Raw genomic sequence first — 14,747 nt, 5'->3', positions numbered from 1 at the left:
AGTCGATTGATTGGATGGATTGATCGATCAATGGATTCTAAATCTTGAAATTGAGGTTTGAGATATTTTTAGGGTTTGCTACAATGACTAGGGTTCTACTATAGTAGCTAGGATTGCTACAATAGCTAGGGTTCGTAACAAACATGAAGAAGTAGCAATCGATTGATGGAATAGCTAGGATTGTCAGCGGTGATGGATGAAGGAAGAAGAAGATGATATGATCGCACGCCAAATCCTTTATTTTATACTGTTCCCCTAAAATCGCGATCTCGGCACTGTAGTGTTCTCATTTGAATTAGATTTGAATGGACGACTGAGAACTCTCCAGATTCGATCCAATGGTTGATAACGTCTTTAGATCTGATCTGAAGGCTCACATCTAGATCAACGATTATGATCTATTCTCCTATTGACTTGGATGAATCCAGATCTTGATGGATGGCTCAAATCGCTCATGATCTTAGATGAACGGTCCGGAGATTTGATTTCCTCAATTAATTTCAATTTAGATCGATTTGACTCGAGTCCACGATCCCTTTGATTGCCTATAAAGATTACATTCAAATATTTAGCATTTAATCCACAAATGTAAGATAAATTGCATTAAAGGCCAAATATAAATCTAACTTATGAAATACGATATAAATGCTAATTTACCACATGAGAAGATCAAAAGGTATGATTTTAAAGCCTAAATAATATAATAAAATGATGGTTATTAAAATCCCCTACACTTATTCTTGCATATCCCAGACAAGTAAACAAAATTCAAAAATAAAATAAAATTTATTTCTAAATTAATTTTCTAGCAATACCTGAGTATAATAAAAGGTAATTAACTAAGACCGTCTAAAGATCAAAATAATCATGAATTCAATTCCTATAATAATCAATAAGCATGGTGATTTTGATCATTTGAAAAATTAAGAAAGTAACAATCTCACAGGGTAGATATTCACACTAACTCTCACAATCAAATATGGAGGTAGAGGTTCACTCAATACAACTCATAATCTTTCACTATCATAATATGCTTGTTTATTTTCTAATTTTTCATCACCGTATAAACATAACATGAATGAATTAGAAGGGTTTATTGAGAATTGAAATGGAGTTAAAAGGAATTAAAGAAGGCAAACAAAATAAAGGAAAGAAAGCAACGAGAGAATGAGAATTTTCTAATGAGTTATCCAATTCGATATGTATTAAAGAATTTGTCACGGAGAACAAAGAATATCATTTGTCAATGATAATCGATTAGTGAAGTCTAGCAATTGATTGTTAGGCGAAAATCAGCTCGAACAACAACCTTATAAATAGAATTTCAGTGTGGATTCTCAAGGATAGTTCTTGGAGGTTTGAGGATAAAATGTTAGTGCATTTTCAAATCAATAAGACAATTTCAAATAACAAAAAAACATTCAAAGCAAGATTCGTGTAAAGTATTTTACTTTCATCGGAAGGTATCCAAAAATGAGAAAGATTAGTGGTGGTAATTGTTTGGACTAAATCTTGGACGTAGTTACTTTGGCGGTGAACCAAGTAAAATCGACTTTGTTAGCATGTAGTCTTGTTTCGTTGGTGTTGAATTTGTATCAAATTTTCCTTGCACATTCAAACGATGAGTACAAAATCAAGATGAAGCAATTGAAGCTATTTATCCCCTCTTTAATTTGCACGAGTCCTAACCGCTACTACAACAACACAAAAATATAAGAGTATTTTCGAAAAATAAGGCATCCTTTTGACTTTTATCTGAGACGCTCTTTTGATGTTTCTCATAATCACTAAGTTAATTTCGGCGGTGCTCAAAAGATGTATGGATAAGTTCATGATTATTTCGATAATATAATGATCTATAAGATAGATAGAGCACAACATTGTTAACATTTTGTGCATCCGTTTCAAGTTCTTCGAGACAACAAGCTGTATGTGAATTTGAGAAAGTGAACTAATTCAATCAATGGCGGAGCCAGTTCGGATAATTTATCTGGGTTGATTCGAATTTTTGGACTACGCCGATGGTATATTCCAAACTAGTTCTTAAATTTTTTTCTCTCCTCTCCTAAATCCAATTTTTTTTTTCTCATCGCCGTCGAATCCCTCGGGCTACCGCCCAAGTACAACTAAGCAGGGCTCCACCCTTGAATTCAATTTTCTTTTTTGAGTTTATTAGTGAGTGGATGATTCAAAGGTGGAGACTATCTCTAAGATGCCTACTCCCTCAAGCTTCAACAACATTTGTTTATCTCTAATTTGGTCAAAATAATTAGATCAAAACGGACAATTATCTTATTCTCGCTATGTTATAACTTGATTTTTACTTGTTTATTTGTAGTTATTTATAGAAAAATATTATTTAATATGAGTCTACAATAATTTAAAGAAGACAAATCTAGAATTTCTTCTCACTCTTCCAAATTTATCGGTTAAACTTTTCAAAGTTGGTGTCTATAATCGACCTATCAAAAAATTCAAAACTGGACAGAAATTAAACTAATTTTTAAAAAAATAAATAGTATAATTTATACATGTTGCCAAAAGATTATTTTGGAACAATACTATTTTAATATTCCAAAAGTTAACAACTTTTACTAAAATATCTTTCTAATTAACAAGTAATGCTTTTAGTAAATTGCCGGAGGTTAATTATTTTAATTAATTAATTAATTAATTAATTCTCGTCATCTTTTTATCCTTGAACTTGGGAATATTTACAAGATGACCTGGACCCGTATTCCACATAATCCATAGTCTCGATCATTCGATGGCACTATGGCATCATATGCCGACATTCGTCGACACTAAGAAAAGAAAGGAGGAATAAAAAATAAAAAAAATTGATTTATTTTGTTTTTATTTTTAAATAAAAAATAAGATAAATTATTAAAGGAGTAAAATCAAAAGACGTTCCATTTTAGATTTTTTTTATCAAAAGATATCCATCTCATTAACTCTTTTTATAATACAAATAATATAAATACCTCTTAGTATATCATGATAAAATTATATTATAATAATTATAATTTTATAACGGTTATAATTATAATTATTTATAATTATAACAGTAAAAAAAATCACTTCTATTATAATTATAAATAATTATTTTAGTTGTAACAACAGGAGATAAAATTATAATTATTATAGTAGTTACAATTTTGTAATTGGTATAATTATAATAGTTATAATAATTATGATTTCTTAATAATTACAATAGTGAATTGAATCACATTATAATAATTTTAAAATCATAATTATTATAATGTAAAAATTAAATTAAAGAATAGTATAAAATTAATGTTAAAGGACCTTTGAATAAATATAATAATAAAGTAAGATATTTCTGTAATGATATAAAAATAAAAAGATATATTTTTAAAATTTTATATTAAATTGTTGTCAATTTTTCAAAAAAACTATTTTTTTAAAAAAAATTACAAAATAAGCGATGGAAAATTGTCTCTGGCTTTTCCTTGAAATCCATCTGGATAAACACGACGACCAAGGTCGGTGGTCAGTTTGTAATTATGCGCAATCTTCGCTGGCATTTACCAGACCCTCCCCCTATTTATTACCATATCGCAACCCCAGAGGGGCGCCGTGTATCGATTTTCCTTTTCCCACGTCTCGCGAAGCGGAGGCGATCGGAAGGGTTGGTGAAGGCGTCTTGATATTCCTGATATTCGAGTTCGGTACGTATCGATTTCTCTTGATCGGCAGGTTTCTTCTTCGTTTTCGATCTGTTCGTGTTGTTTTTTTTTTCCTGAAATTTTTGGTTGATTTGGGACAGATTTGGTCTGAGGATGGCGGAGGAGCAGAGATGCCAGGAAGGGCACCGGCTTTGCGCCAACAACTGCGGGTTTTTCGGGAGCCCGGCGACCCTCGACCTCTGCTCCAAGTGCTATCGCGACCTCCGCCTCAAGGAAGATCAAGCCGCCTCCGCCAAGGTGGCCGTGGAGCGGTCCCTTTCCCCTCCGCCGTCGTCGTCTTCCGCGTCCCGCCCCCTCTCTGTCCGCCCCCTCCGCCGCCTCATCTTTCCCCCTCGGTGCGCCTCCGGGAACGGCGGTCGGATCGTCGGCGGCCGCCGCGGATACAGCCAGGCGGCCGATCCGGTGCCTGTCGTGCCGGAAGAAAGTGGGCCTCACGGGATTCCGCTGCCGCTGCGGGGAGACCTTCTGCGGGGAGCACCGCTACCCGGAGAGCCACTCGTGCGCCTTCGACTACAAGGCAGCCGGCCGTGACTCGATCGCGCGCGACAACCCCCTCGTCAAGGCTGACAAACTCCGCAAGATCTAGGCCTCCAGCGACCTCCGACCTCGATCGCCGCCCCTTGCCTGTAGCTGAAGGGGCCAAGCTGTTGCAACCTGTGGTGATCCCTTCGTTAATCAATCGCGTAATAGAACTACAAGTCTGGATTCGATCGAATAGCCCTGTTTCTTTGTATCAGAAATTTCTCATGTGAAATGTGAATAGAGGATCATGATGCCTCGATCGTCCTCTTTGTTTAAGATCTCTAAAATGAAAGACAAAAGGGGCAAAAAGGAGAAGAGCAACGCGAGAATTAGTTCGTGTGGACGGAATCTTTCTTTCGTGGCTTATTCGTGTCGGCTGTGAGTGCAAAAAAAAAATATATATGTCGAGGAATATTTTTGAGATAAAATAGTTATTTATTTATTTATTTGAAAAAGAGACGTCCGTATAAAATTTGAAGTGTCCTTGGATCTTTGTCCGAAAAAGAACATTTAATTTATAAATTCCAAGATTGGCCATTGGTAGCCTCCGATTGAAAGGATTGAGTTAATTAGAATAGGAATTAATGTAGTCAAAAATTATTTTAATTATATTTTATGATAATATTTTTTTTTCATTGTGGTTAAAATTATAATTTTTTGATTTACTTTCTATATAATTTTGATAAATGTAGGAATTAGGTAGGATTGTTGGAGTGATAAATTTTTGATGAAGTTAAAAATAATTTAATTATAATTTTTTTTTTTTTCTTACATAGAATCGTGTTAAAGTGACGAATTTTATTTTTTATTTCGTTCATTATACACGTGCATCCAACTAAATCCTCACACGTGCGAAAAGATATTATTAGTTTAGGGAATAAATTTAAAATGTTTTAATTTTATTTTTTAAAAACTGTATCTTATCTTGAAAAAGTCTAACGGTTAAATTTGTTTAAAAATTTAAGTCGAACCGTTAGCGTGCAAATCACGGCCGTGCAAATCACGGCATGTACTTTTATTTCCTTGTCTTTGTTTCCTTCGTCATGAGAACTCCAAATATGATGAAAAATTATGACATCTATATTTAACTGACGTTGTTGATCTCAGCCTCTCAAATGTCATTTGTATCCGACCTGTTCCATGTATCCGATTTGTGATGGACTTGAATTCGTGGATTGAGAATTTTTTTTAAAAAAACTTAAAATTAAAATAGAAAACTTAATGGATTAGTGGACTTAATCCGTTTAAATCATAATTCAAACTTAAAAATTTTAACTTGATCCGTTTAAATTGTAATCTAAACTTAAAATTTTAAATATTTTTTATATTTTTTTATTTTTTGACAGGTCCATGGATTGTCCCGTCTAACCGACAACTCATCTTTAGTTTGGTTGGGTTGAAAATTTTTCAACCCATTAAGTTGATGGTTAGCCCCTCCTGTGCCCCACCATATGACTAATTTTTGACGGATTAGCCACCCTGTCATGGGTTGGTCCCTCTAGTTCCATATTAGCAAGATACATCTAAAGATACATCTAGGTGGTTTTATCTTGAACTAATTTATTCATCACCGTTATCTGAGTTGTATTTGGTTGAGTTGTCAAGCTGAGCCAAGCTACCCAGCTGGTTCTACTTGCCAAGCTACCGAGATGAGTTGAGCTGGTCCAAATTCGTTTGAGTTGTTCAGTTGTCAATCTTCCAACCTAACAAACTAATTAGCTTGATTGGCCTATTGAGTTAGTTTGACCTACCAAGCTATCAAGTGCCGAGTCATTAGCCCGAACTCTCTCAACCGTCTCAACTCGTTTAGTCGAACTCAACAGACTACAAGGAGGTATGGGTCATAATGTGCTATCTACTTACCCATGATCTCCAAGGTATATTGCTAGCTCGCATCTATAGATATCAGGTATATACTTGGTGAAAAGGGATGAGCTATAAGGGGCTAGCTCTTTTTACACTAAAAAATAGTTGATTTGCAACGAACTTTAGCGACAAGAAAGATTCATTGTAAATTTATAACAATATTAGTGACGATAAATTATTTTGTTGTCAATTGACGATGAATTTTACGATAAATAAAATTTGATCGTACATTTAGCAACAAATATATTTCGTCGTCCAATTCATCGCTAAAACTATTTTTATTGTAAATTCGTTGCTAATTTGGTGATAAGTTTTCAATTCTTCGCTAAATTTAGAGTCAATTCCCAATTTGATCTCAAATTTAGGGACGAATCCTCATTTCATTGCATATTTAGCAATGAATCCTTTTTTTCGTCGCTAAATCAGCGACGAAATCAAAATTTATCATTGAATCAGCGATGAAATTTAGCGACAAACAAAAGGGTTCATCCCTAAATTTAGGGCATCGTTGCTCCTACCCCACACGAGAGCGATGTTGACTCTAGGATCCGATCTCAAATTCAGGGTTGAATCCTTATTTAATTGCAAATTTAGCAACAAACCTTTCTTTTGTCACTAAATAAGTAACGAATCGTATTTTCGTCACCAAATCGGTGATGAATTTTGGTTTCGTCATCGAATCCGCGATGAATAGGTTCGTCATTCCTTTAGCGACGAAAAACGAGTTCGCCCTTGAATTTAGGGATCTAATTAAAATCCCTGTTCAACCCTAACTTGCTTCGCTGCTTCTGTCCTATATGCGAACGATGTCGACTCCTCAACCCTAACTCCCTTCGTTGCTACTGCCCCGCACACGAGCGACGCCGAGACAGATTCCCTCTCGAAGGAAGCTTTGTATGATTCGCTTTCTCCTTCTATCCCACACGATTTCCATTGTAGATTTATAACGAACCTATTTTCGCCGCCAATTTATGACGAAAACTAATTTTCGTTGCAAATTTGCATTTTGGACCAAGAAAATTTTGATGTGAATTATGCAACAAAAGTTTTTTTTGTTGCAAAATTGAAACAAATTTAGCGACAAAAAAATATTTTGTTACTAAATTTATGATAAATTAATATTATTTCGTCGCAGAATTTGATGATGAATTATCCACGATGATAAATTTTTCATCACAAAGATTGTCGTAAATATTTTTATAACAAATTTATTTATAAAATTTATCACAAAATTCATCGTGAAATATTCTTCTTTTTTTGTAGTGGATGTAGCAAGCGAAGAGGTACGATGATTATTATAAAATGTTTTAATGGAATGTATCTTTTGATCTTCTCTTTGAGAGGTATATTCCTTAAATTTCTCCCCCTATATAAGATAAGGGAGGAAAATTCTAGAGGAGGATGCTATGCTAGGTATAATCATGTATCTCATGCAATTGCTCCTGGAACATAGTTGAGTTGGTTACGACGGAGCAGAGTTGTTGAAGTGGACAAGGGTCAAATCTTGACGAAGCCGAAGTAATGCCCTCCTCTGTCGTGACTAACTACAGTTTCCCCATTTACTTCTTCACAGATAGTGGTGGGGTTGACTATGTGAGACCGCTAGGGTGACAGATTCCATCTTTTGCTGAAATGTATCTCATGCAATCTCTTAGATATGACAACTATATTTTCACGTACCAACGCGCCAATTCCTAGTTTCTTAATTTCCCAGATGACATGGGCGTACGGGGATGAACTTGTTGATTAGCAAGGGGTATCTCTCGGTGCTCAACCTCTCCGATGTGCCAGCGTTGTCGCCGGAGTACCGGGCTGATGGTGCGACCCCGTTGGACAATCCAGTCTGACCACCCTTCTCCAATGTTTTGAAGGTCTACTCTAAGTTCTCCAACTTATGGGGTACTTAATTATGGGTTCAAGTGCATGATTTCTCTTTGAAGGTCTACTCTAAGTTCTCCAACTTAAGTCTTAACTTTTTTATTACATCTGTTGCCAAGTTTGGTGGAGGATGAGATAAATTTGGATGCTCTTATCGATCAACTTGTTTGAATAGCAAAGGTTGCAAACCAATAATTGGTTTTATGGACATAGACATATCATTATTGGCAGAAGTTATGATCTTTACTGTATTGTGTTGGTTATATAGAATATGGCTCTTTAAAATAGTTCTTTAAAGATCTGTCCTCATCATTCACTGTCTTCATCATCCAATGGTTCTAGGACAAGCGAGAGCTCTAAATTTGGAGCTACTCTTATACGGTGGCCTAGAAAGTCTGGAGCTTGTAATCTTTCATCAGTATATTAATACATAGATATTGATGTTCTATTTATGAGTATGGTGATGAGAAGATTAACAACACTTTCTTTTCTAAGGAGCTTAATTATTAGGCTAATTACTTCAGATTTAATTTCTTCTGCACATAGGACTCTTCAAACAAGTGGGATACCTTGTAGCAGGTTTTGCTACCTTTAATATATTTGTTGATATTCAAGATGCTTCCTTTTTGGAAGGAAATCATGTGTGTTCCTAATGGCAAAAGATTAAAAGGAGTGAACGAAAAAGAAAAATCATATGGTGTCTTGAGGCATTCACTTTTTCTCTCTGAGATAATAAGACTAATCATGGCTTCTTCTTTAACTCTTTTTTATTGCTGAGCTACTAATCCTTGCATATTATCGATCAAACTAATTCTTACAATATTGCTTTTATCCATGTATACTAACAACTTTAAATGCTTATCTCCTAATTGGAGTACCTTCAGAAATTGTCAAGTACTGCAAAAGTTCTTTACTATTTGGGACAGTGTAAAAGAGTCGCCTACAATAAAACTTTCACCGTCCTAGACAGTGCAAAACTTTCCTCTGTTTGAGATAGTCACTTACAACAAAATTTATTAGTTTGAGATGGTGCAAAACTTTTCTCTATCCGAAACAGAGTCGTCAATAACAAACTCTCATTGTCCGAGATGGTGCAAAACTTTCCTCTATTTAGGATAGAATCACCTATAATAAACTCTCACTGTCCAAGATGAAGCTAACTGTGTAGGACTGTTGGATAGTAGATTTCATCTTTTTACTGTAATGGACAATAGATTTGATCAATAGATCTTCTTAGCCTAGGCAACCCTCTCTCAATCTATTTCAAATGATGGATTTCCCCAAAGTACCACCAAGTCATTTGCCTAAACTTGATCACTAGAATATAACCCTTTCCTTGCGTGCTCATTAACAAATTCTCACTAGTGATTCATCTTTTATTAATTAAAGATGTTGTTGGATATGTTGCACTTGTGGTTATTTTGCATATCAATACTTTAAAGAGTTGGACCGATTTAATTAGTGGTATTCAATTCAACTTATTTTTTTTATAATCTATATATTTAATTTTTTGAACTGATTAATATTGAAGTTGATTTTATCAATCATTATGATAAATTTGAAAAACATAAATGATGTATAATTCACGATGAATATTTAAGATTATCTTTCTATTAGAGAAAATTTATCCGTAAACTACTATATTTTTAGTATCTTATATATCTATTTATTTGAAGTACTTTTTTTTCTTATATGTTTTTCTAAAATAACTCACTATTTAGTTAATATATGATTATTAACATTCTCATTTTTCTGCAAAGGTATGTGATATCATTCATGAAGAGATAAATAGAGAAATTACAATTGACCACAATAGATTATTAACATTCTCATGAATGTGATATTGTGGTTAAATATTCAAGATTATTAAGATTTAAATTTTAAAATATTTTAGAGATGAACTTTTAAATATACATAAATTATATTTTAAAATTATCTAATAAGTGAATTGAAAAAAAAAATCTACTCTCATAATTAATCAATCAAGTAAAATTTAAGCACCTAAGTGATTATATATATATAAAAAGACTATTAATGGGCTCCCTACTTTTCGGCCCGTTACCGAAACACAATGCCCACTTTTGAAAGGCGAATGACGTCATCCGATATGGCAGCTGGGGCGGTTGGGAGCTCCTAGCGCCGGCACGTGTCACGTACGTGTCGAGGAACGCCGGCGCACCTCTTCGCAACGCTCGTACGCACCTTTTTATCCCGCGAGCGGAATCCTGAGTCCGCGGGACCCGCTGTGCGGGTCCACTAGCGTCCTGGTAAAAGAAATGTCCCCCCCCCCCCCCCCCCCCCCCCCCACTGACTGACATCTGTCTATAAATAAATACCCCGCGGCGCGGCAGTGGAAGAGCGACGGTGACAGCGGGCGACGGTGGGGGTCTGCTAGCTGCGGCGTTTCTCTCTTCTGATCTCAGATCTGCATCGTGGCGATGCCAATGGCGAACCTGTCGGAGGTATTAACATATCCACCTTTCCACTTTGTAGTTGGATCATGCTCGATCGCGTTTTCTTTCCGCTCTTTCAATCTGGATTTTGGGGGTTTTTTGGTGCCGGAAATTTAGTATTCTATGTGCCCTATTGATTTTGTCAATGGTGGTGCGATTTCGTATCAAGTAGAATCGAGGCAACGATTGATCTGCCCTCTCTGGTTTTTGGAGAGCGTGATCAGTTCTTCGCCTTTGAATTGTTCGAAACCGGAGATGGTTTTGGATTTTCGTTTCAGTAAAGCAGCAGTTTCCCTGCTTGGAAATCAAAAGATTTCAGAGTCTGTTGCGGGAACTAATTGAAGAATGCCTAGAAATGCAAGTAAAGACTGTGGCGTGTAGTGCGGATCACGCAAAGATCTCATTCATGCTGCATGCATGCTCCAGGATGAACACCATGTAGCCAGTGAGGGCACCCTGCCTAGCTCGGTGAGCTTGCATGCTTTGTGGTAGATTTGCATATCTTTGTCTGTTGGAAAACTACACAAAACATTTCTGAGCATTCTAATTGAAATAAACATTTCTCGAATCTAGATTCATGGACACCGAGTTCTTTGTTGAATTCTGCTTCTTGTGTTCGCTTTCAATCTGGTTTATTTTTTGAGGGGCTTCCGTTTCTAGTCGTTGCTGCACTACTCAATTCCAGTACCCAGAGTCAAAAGCACTTAAATCTTTGTCGTCAATCGTCATTTGCCAGATTCTTCCTCACCTTCGTTTTATCCGCATGCAGTGAAACTAAGCAAACCAGAGCTCGCGCGGGGGACACATTGCGTATATGGCTTCTCCTTCGGATAGCAAGAACCTGGCGACCGAGGACGCCGAGGTCACGTCGGAGCACCGGAATCCTGCTCAGGAGGAAGGGAAGCAGTCGGTGGCGGCACGGGAGCTAGACCTCGAGTTCCCCCTGATGAGGCAGACCTCCATCTACTCGCTCACCCTCGACGAGATCCAGAGCGCTGTGTGCGAGCCCGGAAAGACTTTCGGCTCCATGAACATGGACGAGTTCCTCACAAACATCTGGAACGTAGAGGAGGTTCAGGCTGCAGTGGCGGCGGGCGCCGCCGACAACCATCTCCAATACGGTAACGGAGGTGGACCGGGGGTGGCGCAGCCGCTTCGCCGGCAGGGGTCGCTCACGCTGCCCGCGCCGCTGTCGAGGAAGACGGTGGACGAGGTGTGGGCGGAGATCCACCGGGACGCGGCGTTCCTTGCGCAACAAGAGCAACAGGCCGTTCGCCGGGACGGTAGCGCCGGGAACGCGCATCGTCAACCCACCTTCGGGGAGATGACTCTCGAGGATTTCCTCATAAAAGCCGGCGTGGTCCGCGAGGGGTACGGTCCACCAGGGGCGCCATCGCCTCACCCGCAGCCAGTAGCGACCCCCGCACCTCCTGCTGCGGCCGCGCAGCAGTATGGAATGGCTGGGTTCGGGCACGTGGTGGGCATGGCGGGATACATCAACCAGCAGGCCGGTTTGACGGCATCCTCGGCGATGGTCGGCAACGGGGGCTACCCGTTGGGGAACGGGTTCGGAGGAAGGATGGGCAACGGATACGATTCGACCAGGGCAGGATCACCGGAGAGCCCACTGTCATCAGAGGGAATAGCGGGTCAGGTGGAGAATACAGTGGGAGGCTGGAACGGCTTCGGAGGCGGCGGAAGGAAACGGCCGGCCGACAGGGCGGGCGCGGACAAGGTAGTAGAGCGGCGACAGAGAAGAATGATCAAGAATCGAGAATCCGCTGCGAGATCCCGTGCCAGGAAGCAGGTATGGCATAACCTGTTTGTATTAATGCCTCTATAAAACATTCAAGCCTCTGAAATTGCAACGCCCACAGGCATACACAGTGGAGCTGGAGGCGGAGCTCAACCAGCTGAAAGAAGAGAATGCCAGACTCAGAGAAGACCAGGTCAGGCAATGAATCCATCACCACGACACCTACTTTCCCGATTAAACTAAAATTAATCCGATGCTAACGAGGGTCCTTTTGCTCGGCAGACGAGAGTAACAACGTTAAGGAAGCAACTGGTCCGGGTTAATTTCCTACGAGATGGCTGTGTTCTTCAGTTTTTTTCTCAACTGCAACGCAGATTTGCTTGACATGTGTGGGTCTTCTGTTTGCAGTTGATGGAGGCGATGGCGGAACAGGCGCGCGTAAATGCGCACAGGGCCACGAGCAATCTGCGACGCTGCAATAGCAGCACTTGGTGAAAGCCAAGTTGATTCTCCTTGTTCGTCCTGCACTTCCTCTGCTCGTGTATGTAAAGTAGTAGCACCATGCCCCCAGCTCAACGTCTTAGTACCGTAGGCTCGCGTACTTGCTGTATATGCACCGATAAAGTTCCATGTATCAGCTAAGTTTGTTCATGTTCTTTTGACTAGTTTAGCATGGTTTCTCACAAACAGCGATATAATCTTAGACACCAATAGACTTGACTGATCAAAGCGAAGACCACTCTTCCTTGATCTGCACTCGCACTGTTGACGATCTAATTTTAATTTCTATAAATTTGTTGGTAGCAAATAGAGAGATTTATTGAGATTTTCTTACAAATTCGTGAAACACACCCCAGCTGCCACCGGGGCTTTGATTCATCAATTGCATGCCCGCTCTCGAGGAGTTCGATAGGTGAGTTTGTCTTCTTCTTATCTCCGGATCTTCATCATGGCGGTGTTGCTTCTGTGTTCATACTTGAAATTGTAGTTTTATGTTCCGTGTGGATTTGTATCCGGTTCTGGAGCTCACTTGATTTTTTGTGCTTGTTTAAGGTTTGAAGCAGCGGAGAAATACTCGTCTGAACAATGAGGTATTTTTGATCTCTTATCCATATTTTCCTTTTCTTGTTTTTGTTGGATATGTACGTTGGAATTTTTATTTCAATTCTGCATGTATTTTATTGCATTAGTGAGGATTACGCCATTCTATTACATATATGAGCAGAGATTACTATTTTTTAATCAAGGTAAATTTCACTCTACCATTTAGTGGATTACAGTTGCCACTTCATGGTGTATGCATCTGTTCGGAACTGTTATTTTGTAGCATTCTCATAGCGCTATTCACAAATTTTAGTGCATTACCATCGAATGCATCAGGCCTGTTCTCTATGATGTGTTAACTTTTCTAGTTGTATTAAAGCGAGCAAATCATTTTTTTTTTGCATTAACATCTTTTAATTTATCTTACCACTGGCAATTTGCGTTTTCAAAGACTTTAAGAAAATTTACAATTTACATTTTTTTGTTTTACATAATATTGAGTTTGAAAATTGAAAAGAAAAGTAAAATAAATATGCAATACTATTTGTTTTTGACACATGAATTTTTTAAAGATGAATGTTGTTATAAGTATCTTTTTCTTTTCAAATTTTAGTGACAATTCAAAGTTTCTTTTCCCAGGAATCTTTGGAATCCAAAGTTAATGAAACAAAAGCTACGGTGATATTCCAACTCAAGATCCAATCATCCAACAGAATGTGCAACTCAGTGTGAATTGTCTTTTGTCTCTTTGCTTAAGAAGAACTGGCAAAATGTGAGTTTCTTTTTCTTTCAATATTTTGCCTGTTATTTCTAGGTCAATTCCATCTCTAGTTGTTTTTATAGAGTTCAAATAAGATTCTCGCAGAATTCAATTTCATATTTTCTTATTTGTTCTTCAGGTGAAGTGCCTGTACCTGAAGAGCACAATGGGGAAGCCATACCGAGTATTCTAAACTCGATCCTCAGAGTAAGATAATTTTTCTTCTTATTCTTTTTATTTCTTTGTGGCAGTCTGGATGAACAAGTATATTGCCCATTTATTGATTCGGTCTCCTATCAATCTTTATTTAACAGTGTCGGAAATGTTGTTTGTGTTTGGTTAGGGGTGTCAATTCGGATGGATAGGTTTGGGTTGAAGCAAAAATATTCTAAAAAAATTTTAATCCGAATTCAACTTGAAAATCTTAAACTCAAACTCGTATAATCCGAATAACCTGTATACCTCTATTGACTTGTTAGATTCAGGATTTGAGCACTTCATTGCAACATTATGATTTTCACTTGAGATTTCACTTGTAAATTCTTGTCCATCAAAAATATTCATCTGGATACAATCTAAATATGGCTAAAAAACCTTTTTTTCACCTTAAATAAATAAATTTAGTAAATATGCGCAAGTAACTTCCAAAGTTTTTTTTTCCTTTTTTATTGTTTAAATTAGATAAATTTGATTTGATATAAGTTCTCTTTTATAATCTAAATTTTAGATACAATTTTCTTGTAAGAAAATAAAAAAAT

The 14,747-nt window shown here is 37.7% G+C and overlaps 1 protein-coding gene, 1 long non-coding RNA gene and 1 pseudogene across 3 annotated transcripts; all 3 read left to right on the top strand.

The window, feature by feature from the left end:
* The first annotated feature begins 3,602 nt into the window (after positions 1-3,602).
* LOC141844966 (zinc finger A20 and AN1 domain-containing stress-associated protein 5-like) lies at positions 3,603-4,508 on the top strand (annotated as a pseudogene).
* Positions 4,509-10,347: 5,839 nt separating this feature from the next.
* Positions 10,348-13,138, top strand: LOC141845204 (bZIP transcription factor ABI5 homolog). 2 transcript variants are annotated; one of them, XM_074733259.1, is made up of 5 exons: positions 10,348-10,438; positions 11,199-12,236; positions 12,307-12,378; positions 12,468-12,497; positions 12,594-13,138. In XM_074733259.1, the coding sequence occupies exons 2-5, from the start codon at positions 11,244-11,246 to the stop codon at positions 12,678-12,680; spliced, it is 1,182 nt and encodes a 393-aa protein (XP_074589360.1). In that variant the 5' UTR covers positions 10,348-10,438; positions 11,199-11,243; the 3' UTR covers positions 12,681-13,138. The 2 variants fall into 2 exon arrangements, with proteins under 2 accessions (XP_074589360.1, XP_074589359.1); XM_074733258.1 differs by having other exon boundaries at positions 12,468-12,503.
* A 72-nt stretch (positions 13,139-13,210) lies between these two features.
* LOC141845203 (uncharacterized) lies at positions 13,211-14,195 on the top strand. Its single transcript, XR_012603231.1, has 3 exons — positions 13,211-13,276; positions 13,869-14,001; positions 14,129-14,195. It is a non-coding gene; the product is annotated as an uncharacterized LOC141845203 (long non-coding RNA).
* Positions 14,196-14,747: the final 552 nt, after the last annotated feature.

This window comes from Curcuma longa, chromosome 14, assembly GCF_044706935.1.
Source record: "Curcuma longa cultivar G26 ecotype Majalengka, Jawa Barat chromosome 14, ITB_CL_G26_1.1, whole genome shotgun sequence".
NCBI lineage: Eukaryota > Viridiplantae > Streptophyta > Magnoliopsida > Zingiberales > Zingiberaceae > Curcuma > Curcuma longa.
This window is presented reverse-complemented; position numbering and strand designations above follow the sequence as displayed.

Coding starts and splice junctions, on each gene's coding strand:
- LOC141845204 (XM_074733258.1), top strand. CDS start 11,244: ATGGCTTCTCCTTCGGATAGCAAGAACCTGGCGACCGAGGACGCCGAG. Junction 12,379..12,467: donor CCAGACTCAGAGAAGACCAG/GTCAGGCAATGA, acceptor TTTGCTCGGCAG/ACGAGAGTAACAACGTTAAG. Junction 12,504..12,593: donor TAAGGAAGCAACTGGTCCGG/GTTAATTTCCTA, acceptor TTCTGTTTGCAG/TTGATGGAGGCGATGGCGGA.